General features: G+C 41.6%; 1 protein-coding gene and 1 non-coding gene across 14 annotated transcripts in view; one reads left to right on the top strand and one right to left on the bottom strand.

The window, feature by feature from the left end:
- The window catches only part of LOC114637052 (myomegalin), a 166,011-nt gene that overhangs the window by 30,462 nt on the left and 123,324 nt on the right, over positions 1-12,225 (bottom strand). For all 13 annotated transcript variants that reach the window (XM_028785188.1, XM_028785192.1, XM_028785189.1 and 10 more), the window contains 2 exons: positions 9,981-10,069; positions 3,262-3,494 (listed from right to left, as the gene is read on the bottom strand). In XM_028785188.1, the coding sequence (XP_028641021.1) occupies positions 3,262-3,494; positions 9,981-10,069 (322 nt within the window). The remainder of the gene's footprint in view (positions 1-3,261; positions 3,495-9,980; positions 10,070-12,225) is intronic.
- LOC114637064 lies at positions 1,671-1,733 on the top strand. Its single transcript, XR_003713721.1, has one exon. It is a non-coding gene; the product is annotated as a U7 small nuclear RNA (small nuclear RNA).

Raw genomic sequence — 12,225 nt, 5'->3', positions numbered from 1 at the left:
GAGAGAGAGAGAGAGAGAGAGAGAGAGAGAGAGAGAGAGAGAGAGAGGATTACAGCCTAAAGAATCAGTATTTGGGTGTGCACCTAGACTAGATTTCTCAGAATCCTAGTTCTTGGAGTTTCAAGCAGAAATTATTAGGTCTGGATTCATGGGAGAAATGAATAGGAAATAGGACTCAGATTTTCAAAAGAGAAAAAAAGGTGTAGGTATATTGTCAAAAAGGAACATGTATAGAAAAGAATATTTAGTTACTTTTACATATTTACATTTTTGAGTGAACCCTGATGTTTTCACACTATAAACTAATGGGCTTAAAGCTTAACAATGGACTGAGTGTTTAAGAATGAGTGGAGGCCTTAAACAACTTAGACTTTCAGGTTAATAACTCTATGAAAAAATGAAAATAACCTGCGAGGGTATCTATACATGGTGTATATAGAATTAAGGGATGCCCTGTTGCATGACACCACAGCTAACGTCACACACATAAATGCCTAAGGAAAACTTACATTTTAACTTAGGTAAAACTTAAAGAAAGAATTATCAGGATAATTTAACATAAAAGAACTGATGTCTAGAATAACAGATTTAATAACAAGTGTTGAGGGGGCGTGCGAGTGCATGTGTGCATACCCATGTGGACCTGGAGGTTGACATCTGGTGTCTTCCTCTGTTGATCTCTGCCCTATTGTTTCTAGACGGGTCATCACACTGAAACTCAACAGCATCAATGTGCTTTCCAACATTAAATAAAAAGGTCTCCCTACAGGCAAAGTAGCCAATTGATAGGTACTTGTCATTTTTATAGTATTCATGAAATGGCAAAGATTATACTTGCTGAGGTCTGCATAGCCACTGTGGAAGGGACTGTGTGACACAGTTCTTGCCCCTGGACCAGAGCCAGCAGGGTGTGGACCTCCACAAGTGTTGACAGCTGCTAGGTGTGAGGTTTGTTTGTATAATAATGTACATAATCCTCTTTATGTTCCTCCTTTCAGGAGATGTTCTTTCACTAAGGTTAATGACTCCATGATAATTAGAAGCAGCATGAGTCCAGGAGGCAAGGGTCTATATCTTTAGCAAAATGGTAAATGTTGTGACCTTCAGGACAGCTCTTAAGGCTGGGGGAAAGAACTGAAAACATGAATTCAAGAATATATAATTTCTCAGCTATGCAAATTATAAGGATGCAGTATGAATTATATGAGGGGCTTTATGGACCTAAAAGAAGAGAGGCAGCTGCTCTATTAGTCAGCTTGTCAGAAAGATATTAAACAAGGAGATAAAGAGATTTGGAGAGTGGTGATCCCAGGGCAAGATCCCACACAGCTAAGTTTATTGTTTGTGCTTACAAAGACAAACAGACTCCTGAGTTCAAGGATAGCTGGGACAGAGCAAGTTGAGGCCCAGGCATGGTGGGAATGGTGATCTCAGAAAGACATCCTACCCAGCTAGGTTATTGTCTGTGCTTACAAAGGCAGGCAGATCTCTGAATTCATTTACCATTAAAAAATGTACTTGTTGTCTTCTAAAAACCAAGGGGTTAAAGTCATAAGTGCTGATTCATGGAATATTCAAAAGGGAACCTAGAGTAAATGACTGAATTGATATGTAAATAAAAGAATGGGTTTTGGTCTGCAAGAAGAGCTACTCAGAGGGAACTGATTGGAGAGTGAACACAGCTCTTTTAGAATTGTTCTAGCAGAATTTCTGACTTTTGTTGGAAAACCCAAGAATTTTGTCTAGCAAGGACTTTTTTACTTTGGTCAGAAAACCCATGAGCTACCCAGAGAGTTTTTAGAATTTTTTCTAGCAAGAGAGCTGTCTCAAGCAGAGAGATCTGTCTTGAGAGAAAACTGTTTCAGAGCTGTCTCAAGCCGAAAGCTATTTTGAAACTACATAACCAAGAGACTACAGAGAGCTGTCTAGGGAGCCATCTAGAACAGACTACAAAACTGTCAACTTATACCCACGATTGTCTTCCAGTTGTTCTTTCACCACTTCCAAACACACCTTCCTCAGGACCCCAGCCAAGACAAGGCTGGTTCTTAACAGTTATTAAAGTTGTAATTCCACAATTCAACTTTCTTTTCTTTTTTTCTTTTTCTTTTTTCTTTTCTTGCTATTGGGAGGGAGTTTAGTGGAGATAGGCAGCGTTGTATAAATCCTCTTCTGAGGAAATCCTTCTTCATATCCTATTTTATCTCCACCCAGAAATTAGGCCACAAAGCACTTGTTAAGGTACTTTGCTTTTGCAGCTGATCCACCTGACTGAGTCAATATGAGGCTGAAAGCTGCAGCCTCTAGTTAACACCTCACAGTGACAAAGTGGGAGGCTAGGGAAAAGCAGCCTTTGTCCTGTCTCAGCAGAAATTGTGAGGCTCTAAGTTGAAGTCTTGGGGAGCAAAGGGTGCCCTTTGTTCTCAGTACTTGTATAACTCTCAGAGTGTATGTTCACATGGTAAAAAGATCACTTCAAGTTTGCACATAAATTCAGTTTATAAATAGAATAAGAGGTTATAACAGAGAATGCCTATGTGCATATACACTAGGAGCAATTATCTGGCTTAACTTTCACCATTTGCTACTAGCTTACATGGAAAGTTTAAGACTGTAACTAAGCCATCCTTGAAGTTTTGTTTAGATAAACCCAGTCAATAACTTCTCTCCTGTTTTTACACTTGGGGTCCTGTGGTGTATATATATCTTCTTTATTACCTTTGGTTAATGGTTTTTGTGACTCCTTGGAATGTGCCCTAAGTTTTAGAAGTCTATTGTTATCTCAGAAGCAATTAAGCAGTTCTGTTATAAAAGGGACTTGAATGTCTTGCCATTCTGAACAACGGTAACCCTTGCATGCTAGATGTCTGGGGTCTTCCTTCAGTGATTTTTCAGACCCTTACACCTCCTTATAGGCTCTTCTGATTCTCTATACAGCAGTGAAGCTTCCTGGGTATGTGACTATGGGACCTGATCCAGAAGGCTGCACCCATACAGCCTTCTGTAGATTGTGTCTATTCATATTCATCTCGACAGTAATAGTGAGCATTATTATACTGAATTAAGTCCAGATGGCTTTAGTAAGAAAAGTTACTATTGAATGCTATCTAATACTGTTATCTTTCTCTAGAGAGCATATAGAAGCATGAAGGCAAGGAGTCTGTGATGTAGATGACCCTGGTACAGCACCAATGCCTTGGGTATAGAGAGTCAAGTTCTTGGCTGTGGTTGCACATGGTCTGAGGGAAAGTTGGGGCATACCTGATATGGGACACAGAGGAGAATCCTGCTTCCTCAATTTGAGCCTTTAGCTCCTTGAGTTCCGCCTCAGCTTTTCTCTTCTCCTCTAAGTGCTGGTGGATTTCAGCCCTCAGGTGGAGCATTTCCTCCTGAAGGCACCTGTTACTGTCTTCTCCTACTGGGGAAGAGGGCTGAAGACATATGTTCTGGGTCTCCATGGTCACCAGGCTTTTCTCCAATGCCACCTTGATGAGCTGAAAGAGAATCAGGGTTTAAAGATGTTAGGCCACTGGAGTTCACCCAAGAATACAAGGAAGGGAAGCTCCTAATGGGAACAAAAGACAAAACTGAATGGTCTCCTGTTTAAGGCAGTCATAAGGTCCCTGGGATTGGCCTGGGATGCAAGGATAGAAGTAGTGAGTAGGAAGGACTTGTTATTGGATGAAGAAGAGGATCCAGAGATGGTTAGATGCACACATGCACACACATACACCCTGAATGCAAACAAATGAGGGTTAACTTGGTCTAGCAGATATCACTACTACAATGCTTCTCTTCATAGGGAGTGGAGTCTCCTGATAGTCTGCATCTACGTCAGGGTGCTTTACTGACCCTAGAGCACTCTTGCCTTGACTTTGAAGATCATAGTCCAAGATGCCAGGGCTCAATGGCTAAGTCTCTGACTGCAGCTCAGACTCTAAAGAAGAGATAAAGACTCAGGGCTCTAAGGAGGCAGTCAGCAGCCAGTTCCAGAATTAAGATCATGTGGCTACAGGCAGGACAAAGCAAGGCCAGCTCTACCAATAGCAGGAGAATCACACTGAGGGGTTGAGGGAAGCCACCCTACTGGGTACCCAGTTTTCCTTTTCCATTATCACCCTTGTGCCAATGCAACCAGCTAAATTCTTTCTATAAATCTAAGTATGACAGAAGAAAAAAAAAGTAGAAAATGTCATAGTGCCTTTCTTTTTGAGGATTCTCTTGATGACATTCTGAAATGTTTCATTTAAAACTGACCTTAGGGTGCTTTTCCCCAAGTGGGAAGTTGTGAGTGTTTAGACTTTCTTATCATACACATGGGACTTATCTCTATTATTCCTACATGTTTAAAAGGGCATTAATACAACTCAGCTGGGTGTGGTAAACTATGCAGTGTATGAGTACTTTAAAGTAAGGATTTCCTCCTCCCTCCCTCCTTATTTTTTTGTCTTATAGCTCATATTGTCCTCAATCTCACTAGTACCCGAGGCTGTCCTTGAACTTTTGATTCTCTTGGTTCATCCTCCCAAGTGCTAAGTTTACAAGCAAGTGCCACAGCACAAATCTCAACAGTACTTCCCATACTTCCCAGTCTCTCTGGCTTCTCTTTCCTCTTAGTGACACCACTTAGAAGTTATACTCAATTTCAGACCAGTTTTGACTCTTACTCCCTATCATCCCCACAATAATTTCTGTTTTCTTTTAATATTGTGAATCATGTTTGTCACTTATAAATTTATTCTGGTTACACAGAGTTGTATCCCACTTACAAAACCATTAAAATAGTTAATGTGCCTCTCTGTAAACCATGTAGTGCTCACCTGAGTAAAGATGATTCATATAATTAATTATATTTTATGCATTCATATAGGTCACTAACATATTAAACAGAATAGGGCCCAGAGCAAGGTGTATGGGTTAGTGATTGATAAAGCAGCTTGGTGGTCCCAGAACTGTTGATCTTCACTAGTCCTCTTAATAAAGCTAGGTTATACTTATGCTGCAGGTTTTTGGTAGCAATCATATATAGCATACATGTAATGCTATCTAGTACCACTGCAATTGAAATTGTCAAGTGATATGCCACCATGTAGAAGAAAGTCATAGACCCAGCTCCAGGCATTCAATCCCATCTGGGCTTTCTGAGTCCAGTTGTGACTAGACTACAGACAATATCTGTCTCTAAGACTGCTGCCAAGTGTAGTCAGCTGCTGCCATCTCTACAAGTACCACCCAGGGCTTGTAAAGAAAAATGGATTAGGTATTGGACAGGACACTTTTGAAGGCTTATTACCATGACCTTCACGCCATAACCGTGTGCTGTGCTGGGAGTGGTAGCCCATGTCTATAATTACAGCACTTGAGAAGCTGAAGCAGGAGGACTGGAAGCAAAGCTAGCCTGGGCTAAATAGTGAGGCCATTTCAAAGGCCCCCAAAATAATGAATAGGTAGGCAAAAATAAATAAGTAAACTTTGTAATCTTATCTCTCTATATAAACTATTTGCAATGAACATAACGAAAATCATCACTAGACTTGAATAGGGACAAAATAATCACTCTTTTCTTAACCTTATGCTTAAAAATAGAGCCCAGCCTTAATGAGGCCTATTCATTAACAAAATACCTTTGTGTGTGTGTGTGTGTATTTTATTGATTTCAGCATACCTGTTTTCTTTCAAAGGAAAACAATGAAATATAGATGCCAGATGGCCCTTAAAGCTCATCTTGTCTGATTTCTCATTTTAAAATAAGGAAATAAATGATTGCAAATGATTTATAGACCCAGAGGTGTCCAATACTATGATATGGCAATATGACATATTATCATCTACAAATTTTCAGGGCTGCACTCACGGCTACCCTAGGGCATATAGGCACCGGCTGAGAACATCAGGTAGAGATCTGTCTGGCCTAACTTGGGTTTTCAAAGCTTGGAAAGAAAAATTTTTGTTTGTTTGTTTTACTTACTTTATAATTTAAATATAAATATACGAAAAGTGAATTGGGATCTAGACTCCTTATTAGCATTTACCATCTATGAAAAGCAAGTATTACCCTTCTTTTCCTCAAATAAAACTCAGTGTGTGTGATACTAGTGTGATTCCTCTTTTAAATCCAATTTTAAATCATAATCCTCTTAGTGGTTTTTCATATCACCTAACCCCCTTGTGCCATCGCTTCTCTGGAACTTAACATTTTTGAATGTTTCATAGACCTACTTCAGACCTGCGCTTTTGCTTGAATGGAGCTGCTTGGCTTTCACCTTCTCACTTCATATTTCTCACAGAGAAGGTCAATCCTCAGACAATATTAAAGATATTAGGAAACAATCATTTTTCAAATCAATGTTGGTTACCATTTGGAAAAGTACTACGATAAGGAGTGATCACCTCATATGTACCAGAATGTTGATGTGTATATATTTTAAGAAAGATGATATGAAGGAGGTTCTGGGTTCTTTCCTCAGAAACACACACACACACACACACACACACACACAAGAATATGGAGGAAAGAGTAAAAAAGAGCACACATTCATTATTAGGACAATAAAAACTAGACGGAACTACTCTGAGGTCCAGGATCTCTACTTGTGGATATACTTCCAAAGGAGCTGAAGTCAGCTTGTGAATTGATATGGGCATGCTCTCTACAACACTATTCACAGATGCTACAACATGGAGCCAACCTGGGTGTCTATAGATGCATGAGCAAAGAAAAATTAGTAAGTCTTAAAGAGGGGGATATCCTGTTATTTGCTTAAATCTGGAGAACATTAGGCTGTTGTGGTAATTTCTTACCCCAATAAGTCTATATAAAAAACACACACAACCTTGCTGTAATTTCTAACCTCAAATAAAAAACCACACAGCCCAGTTATTATATTCATAAGCTATATGTCTAGATTGGGCAGATCTATCATTATACTAACGTATTCCCAAGCTATGAGACCCCTTGTTATGTGCAGCTTCTCCAGGCCATGCTTCTGCTCCATATTGGCTTCTACCTCCTCTTCCTCCGTCCTCTCTCCTCCTCCCTCTTCTCTAAGACCTCTAGTCCCACCTTTCCCTTCCACTGCCCAATCACAAGCTCTAGCCTTTATTTGACCACTTAGAAAGGGGATAAGGGTCACATGAGATCACCTGAGTACTGTGATCCACTCCTAGTGGGGGAAGCCCCTCTTGAGGATGCAGATTAACATCAGAATACAAACAGCACCAGGGCAACCCACAACATTAGGCTATGTGAAACAAAGCTGCTCACAGAATACAATACCACCTCATCTTTCTTACATGACTTACACGTGGCACCGCTGAGCCAATTGAAGTACAAAGAACGGTCGGTGGTGGCCAGAGTTTTATTTTCCTCAAATAAAACTCAATGTGTGTGATGCTAGTGTAACTCCTCTGGGTCCAATTTTAAATTATAATCCTCTACAGCATGTGGGGAGGAGGATATGGTGGGGACAGGAAAAGTCACAAGGCTTCATCCAGACAGAAGGAATGGGCTTTGACATCAATTGTTCAACACAGTAACCATAGTTAGCATCAAGTATAAAGATAACTAAGTAAATTTCAAATATCTCATCATAAAAAACTAAAATTAGATGAGGTATGGCTGTATTGATTAACTTGGCTTAATTATTTCACTATATATGTGTATATCAAATCATTACATTGTACTCCATGTACAATGTATTTCATTATGATTTGATTATAAAATATTACTACTTTAAAATAGCTTTTCTGAAAGAAAAGGTCAGGTTTAGTTTCCTGTCCTCTTTGCACGTGGACTTGACTACTGATAAGCTTTTTTCTGCATTGCAAATGTCCAGATGAACATCAGCAGCTGACTGCTCTCCAGTGTCCTTTGTGGCATCCCCTAAGCACTTATTACAGACTTTACATCTTTTTGAGACTGTAATTTTGTGAGCAATACATCTTGGGAAGATGATTATCGTGGCCAGGCTTTCTGAGGTGATTGACTTCCTAGAAATGAGAAAACAAACTTGGCTTTCTTTGATTCTTGCCCAGGAACACAAAGCCAGCTGTGTTTGTTAGGGAAAGTGTGTAGAGCTAAGTTAAGAGGAGTGTGAAACCAACAATAAAGTTTATCTCCTAAGGATACAATAAGAAAGAGTTCAGATACGAATCTTAAAAGGACTGTTTCCCTGGAAACAAGCAAACAAATCTTTAGAATCTGGACACACGGTAGTTATGGCAAAGCAAGCTTTATTTAGTTGGTAACAGGAGAGTCACAACTCAAACCCCACAGAAGATGAACTGAGCTCACAAGGAGCTTCATATATAATGTCATACACCAAGGCTCTTCCTACCCAAAGCTGGAAATCAGTTTTCAAGAAAAGGTGATAGGAAAAAATGGTGCTTACCACAAAGATTCCTCATCCAGAGGGCATACTTGTCTGTTAAGAATAAAGCCCTGATCTGAAGGCTTGCTAATTTACAATTACACTGAGCACTTCCTGTGCCAAGTACTAAGACAAACACTGTGATGTGTCAGAGTAAACGTCTACTCCAGGGTGGGTGTAGAAGGTACTGACCTTCTCAAAGTAGAGCCCGGTCATCATGGTGTGAGGCTACAGGAAAGAAGACTGGGGAAGAAATGGCTTTACAAAGCAGTATGTCTGAAAGACTTGTAGCAGCAGGAATAGTTTGAGCACAGCAGTCTGAATCTGATGGTCATAACATCAGTGTCTTCTGTTTATTTAATCTGTCCCTATTCCTGCCCCACAGCCATTATAACCATTGTGTCCGGCCAACATCTCAATCAGTTTTAGAGTAGACTTCTGTCCATCTTGTATATTCTCTCACCCAGAGGTCCTTGATGAAATCAGGGAGTGAGGGGCAGAGACATCTGTGCACCCAGGCAGTGGTATATGTAATTAAAACTGCAGCCCATTAGTCTGTGAGGAGGACTCAGAAGAAGCAAACTGAGAAGAACAGTTAATGCAAAATGTTCGAGGGAAGAGTAGGGTTGTCATGGCTACAGCAATAAAAAAGAGATCTTGATAGAAAATAAAGAAACTTGTGATGATGTCGGTGTCCCAGACAAACTTGGGTCCTCAGGAGACTCAAACAGTCCCAGATACTATTCAGTTAGGGTCTGCACACACTTGGCCTCTTCTTGTCAGTTTAATGGATGTCTCCTTTTGTCTCACACAGAAAATGTGCAGGCAAACTCACAAGCCTCATTTCCCCTATAAGTGTTTCTAGTAGCCCCAAAGAAGATGGCACTAGGAAAGTCCAGCTTCTTTCTAGCAATGGTCATCTATCATTGCAACAACTTAGGAGCCACAGGCATTTAGATGTGACTGTTAATTGTCACCAGGCAAGGGAGAGACACTCAGTTCCAATCATCACTAAAGGTGACTTAAGCTCTGAGGTCTGGGACATTTAGTCTTGGCCTTGAGGCCTTCCACTTTCTCTGATGGTGGGCCAGTGCCAAATTCTGAGGCTTGGCAGGGCTGGCTATTGTGTAGCCTGTAAGAACACAGAGCAAGGCTCTCTTCTATTTCACTGAGAAAGATCCCTGCCATGGAGGCATTCCAATCCTCTGGGAGTTTCTTAGCCAGTACTCTTGTTAGACAGGCTCGAGGCCTTGCTGTTCCCCAGACAGCTCTTCAATGCCTCCCTGTGTTCTGTTTCGTCTTTTGCTCATAAAAGCCAAAGAGGGGAAGCATCCATTGTCTTGTAAGTAAAACTTCTTCTGCAGCTAAAGCTACAGACAGTAAATCGGGACAGAGGTGGGTAGGAAGGGATAAGAAGCAGAAATAAGAAATAGGGGTAGTAAAAACAAATAGACTGAACAGAGAAAGAGTGAAGGAGAACAGGGAGCAGAGTGGGGAGTGGGTTACATAAAAGACGTTCTCTCGCTCCCAGCGCACAGAGGCTGAAGGTGAGAATCAGATCCGAGACTGTGCCTTCCACCCTGGAAACCCTCACAGCTGACACCGACTTACTTGCTGGTGGCTGTTGTGTGCAGCCTCCTCCTCAATGCTGTCTGTGAACTCCGTGCTCGTATCTTCAGTCTCATCGCCTGCAGTAGCACCTGGAAGAAAGTCATCAAGAGAAAGGTGACTCCTTCCCAGATGGCTCCCAGACGGCAGGCACAATTACATGCTTTGCCATCTACCTCTGATTGCTTCTGTCCTTCCTACTCTTGCCCTTCAGTGGAAGGGAAGACAAAACCAAGCCGTTTCTTATGTCAACGTTATTTTCTTTCTAATACTAAGGTCAAACCTCAAAACAAACTCACTTTGACTATCCAGCAACACTTTGGAAACCTTTAGAGTAGCTGTTCCTCTCCCCTATTTTAATTAATTCTTCTTCATTACAGAGTAATGTTCTCTTAACATGGCCAGACATTGTTAACCTTTCTCCCACCACTGACTGACTGCTGAGGGCAACTCCTCTCCTCTCACACTCCTCCACTGTTGGGATGGTGTGTGTGTGTGTGTGTGTGTGTGTGTGTGTGTGTGTGGTCTGCATAGGGTGATGGTATCTCTGAGAAAGTCATCTCTAGCCAGGCAGTGGTGGTGCACACCTTTAATCCCAGCACTTGGGAGGCAGAGGCAGGCGGATTTCTGAGTTCGAGGCCAGCCTGGTCTACAGAGTGAGTTCTAGGACAGCCAGGGCTACACAGAGAAACCCTGTCTCGAAAAAACCTAAAAAAAAAAAAAAAAAGAAAAGAAAAGAAAAGAAAAAAGAAAGAAAGTCATCTCTAGGGTCCTGTATCTCACAGAAGTCCAGATCAGGATGTGAGGCACAGGGTGACCCAGGGCTTTCTAATTCCTTCCTCTAACCACCCCTCCCCCACAGCGGCTCACCTCTCTCTCTCTCTCTCTCTCTCTCTCTCTCTCTCTCTCTCTCGCTCTCGCTCTCGCTCTCGCTCTTTCTCGCTCTCTCTTTCTATCGGTGCTAACATCCTTTGTCTGGAAAATTCTCTGCACTGCTCTGCTCAAATGCTATAGCGTCTCATCCTTCCATTGTCCAGTGATGTGCCCTACAGCATAAGCACCTATATCCTGCTGCAAGGAGCAAGAAGCTGCAGTTAGAGGTCTGGGCAAAGGTCCAGGCTGGTCCTTCACTGAGGATGGTGGCCTTGTTCTGTATCTGCACTGCTTAAGAGAGAAGATTGTAGTCAGGAGTTTATATTTAAATGGCCACAGGTGGCTAGTGGCTACAATATCACATGGTAAAAATGTAGCATTTATTCCTTTTAGAATTGATTATAATAAAAGATCATCAATGAAATTCTACATTAAGAACTGTGATCCACACTGCTGATTTTTTCCCCTCAGAACATCAAAGAATATCTGTTGTGATACTTTCGTATCTCATGGAGTTTGCCAAATTAGGAAACATTAAGACCTAGTTCTGACCCACCTCAGCAACCAAACTGTTAAAATCCTCTTTTATCTACTGAGTGACCTGGGATTCAAAGAGACTCTATGGTTAGTCTAAGGTTACAAAGCTGGCTCTGTCAAGATTTGGACCAGTCAATCAAGTGTCTGGATTCAGGATGGCAAACCTGAGTTTCCTATAGTGGCAAATCTGCTTCTTCCATGACCAAACTCCATCCTAAGCTCAGATTCTCAGAGATGAAATGTGAACACAAAGGATGCCATTCACAGCTAGCGTGGCCGCACTTCTTACCTGTCTCAGGAAAGCCCAAACTACTGCTATACACCAAGCAGAAAGAAGGCATCTCACATCTACCTTCCAATTCTTAGTGCCTGCAAGTCTGTGCAAGTGCATTTGCAATGGCTTGCCCATCTCATCAACAGACTAAGAGGTAGGTGGTAAGTGTGCTGTTCTAAGAGCTTAAGGCCCTAGGCTTCACTGTGAGGGAGAGCAGAATTCTATCTGGTAAAACCACCGACCAGGAGGCAGCTATTCCACTCAGCATCTTTAGAGATCTACTGCAGCCAGCATACAGCGAAGTTTTCCAACTACTCCCTTAAACAGCAGGACCAGCTCCCAGGGTCCTTGTAAGTAGAGGTGAATGAACATCTTCCCTAAGCCTGAGCTGCTTCAGAAACCCGCTACAACCTGAATGCCAAGCCATCAGTGACATCTGGATCACACTAGTTTTAAGGAAATCTGTCCTTGTCTAATAGTCCACGTGGTACTTCTCCTCCTGCAAAGAAAATGAATTCTCCCACTCAGTGCAGCATTCCCACGTCACTCTTGCTGTGCTGTGCT

The sequence above is a fragment of the Grammomys surdaster genome, unplaced genomic scaffold, assembly GCF_004785775.1.
Source record: "Grammomys surdaster isolate TR1022 unplaced genomic scaffold, NIH_TR_1.0 125156, whole genome shotgun sequence".
NCBI lineage: Eukaryota > Metazoa > Chordata > Mammalia > Rodentia > Muridae > Grammomys > Grammomys surdaster.
Note: the sequence above shows the minus strand (reverse complement) of the source record. Positions and strands in the feature narration are given on the sequence as shown.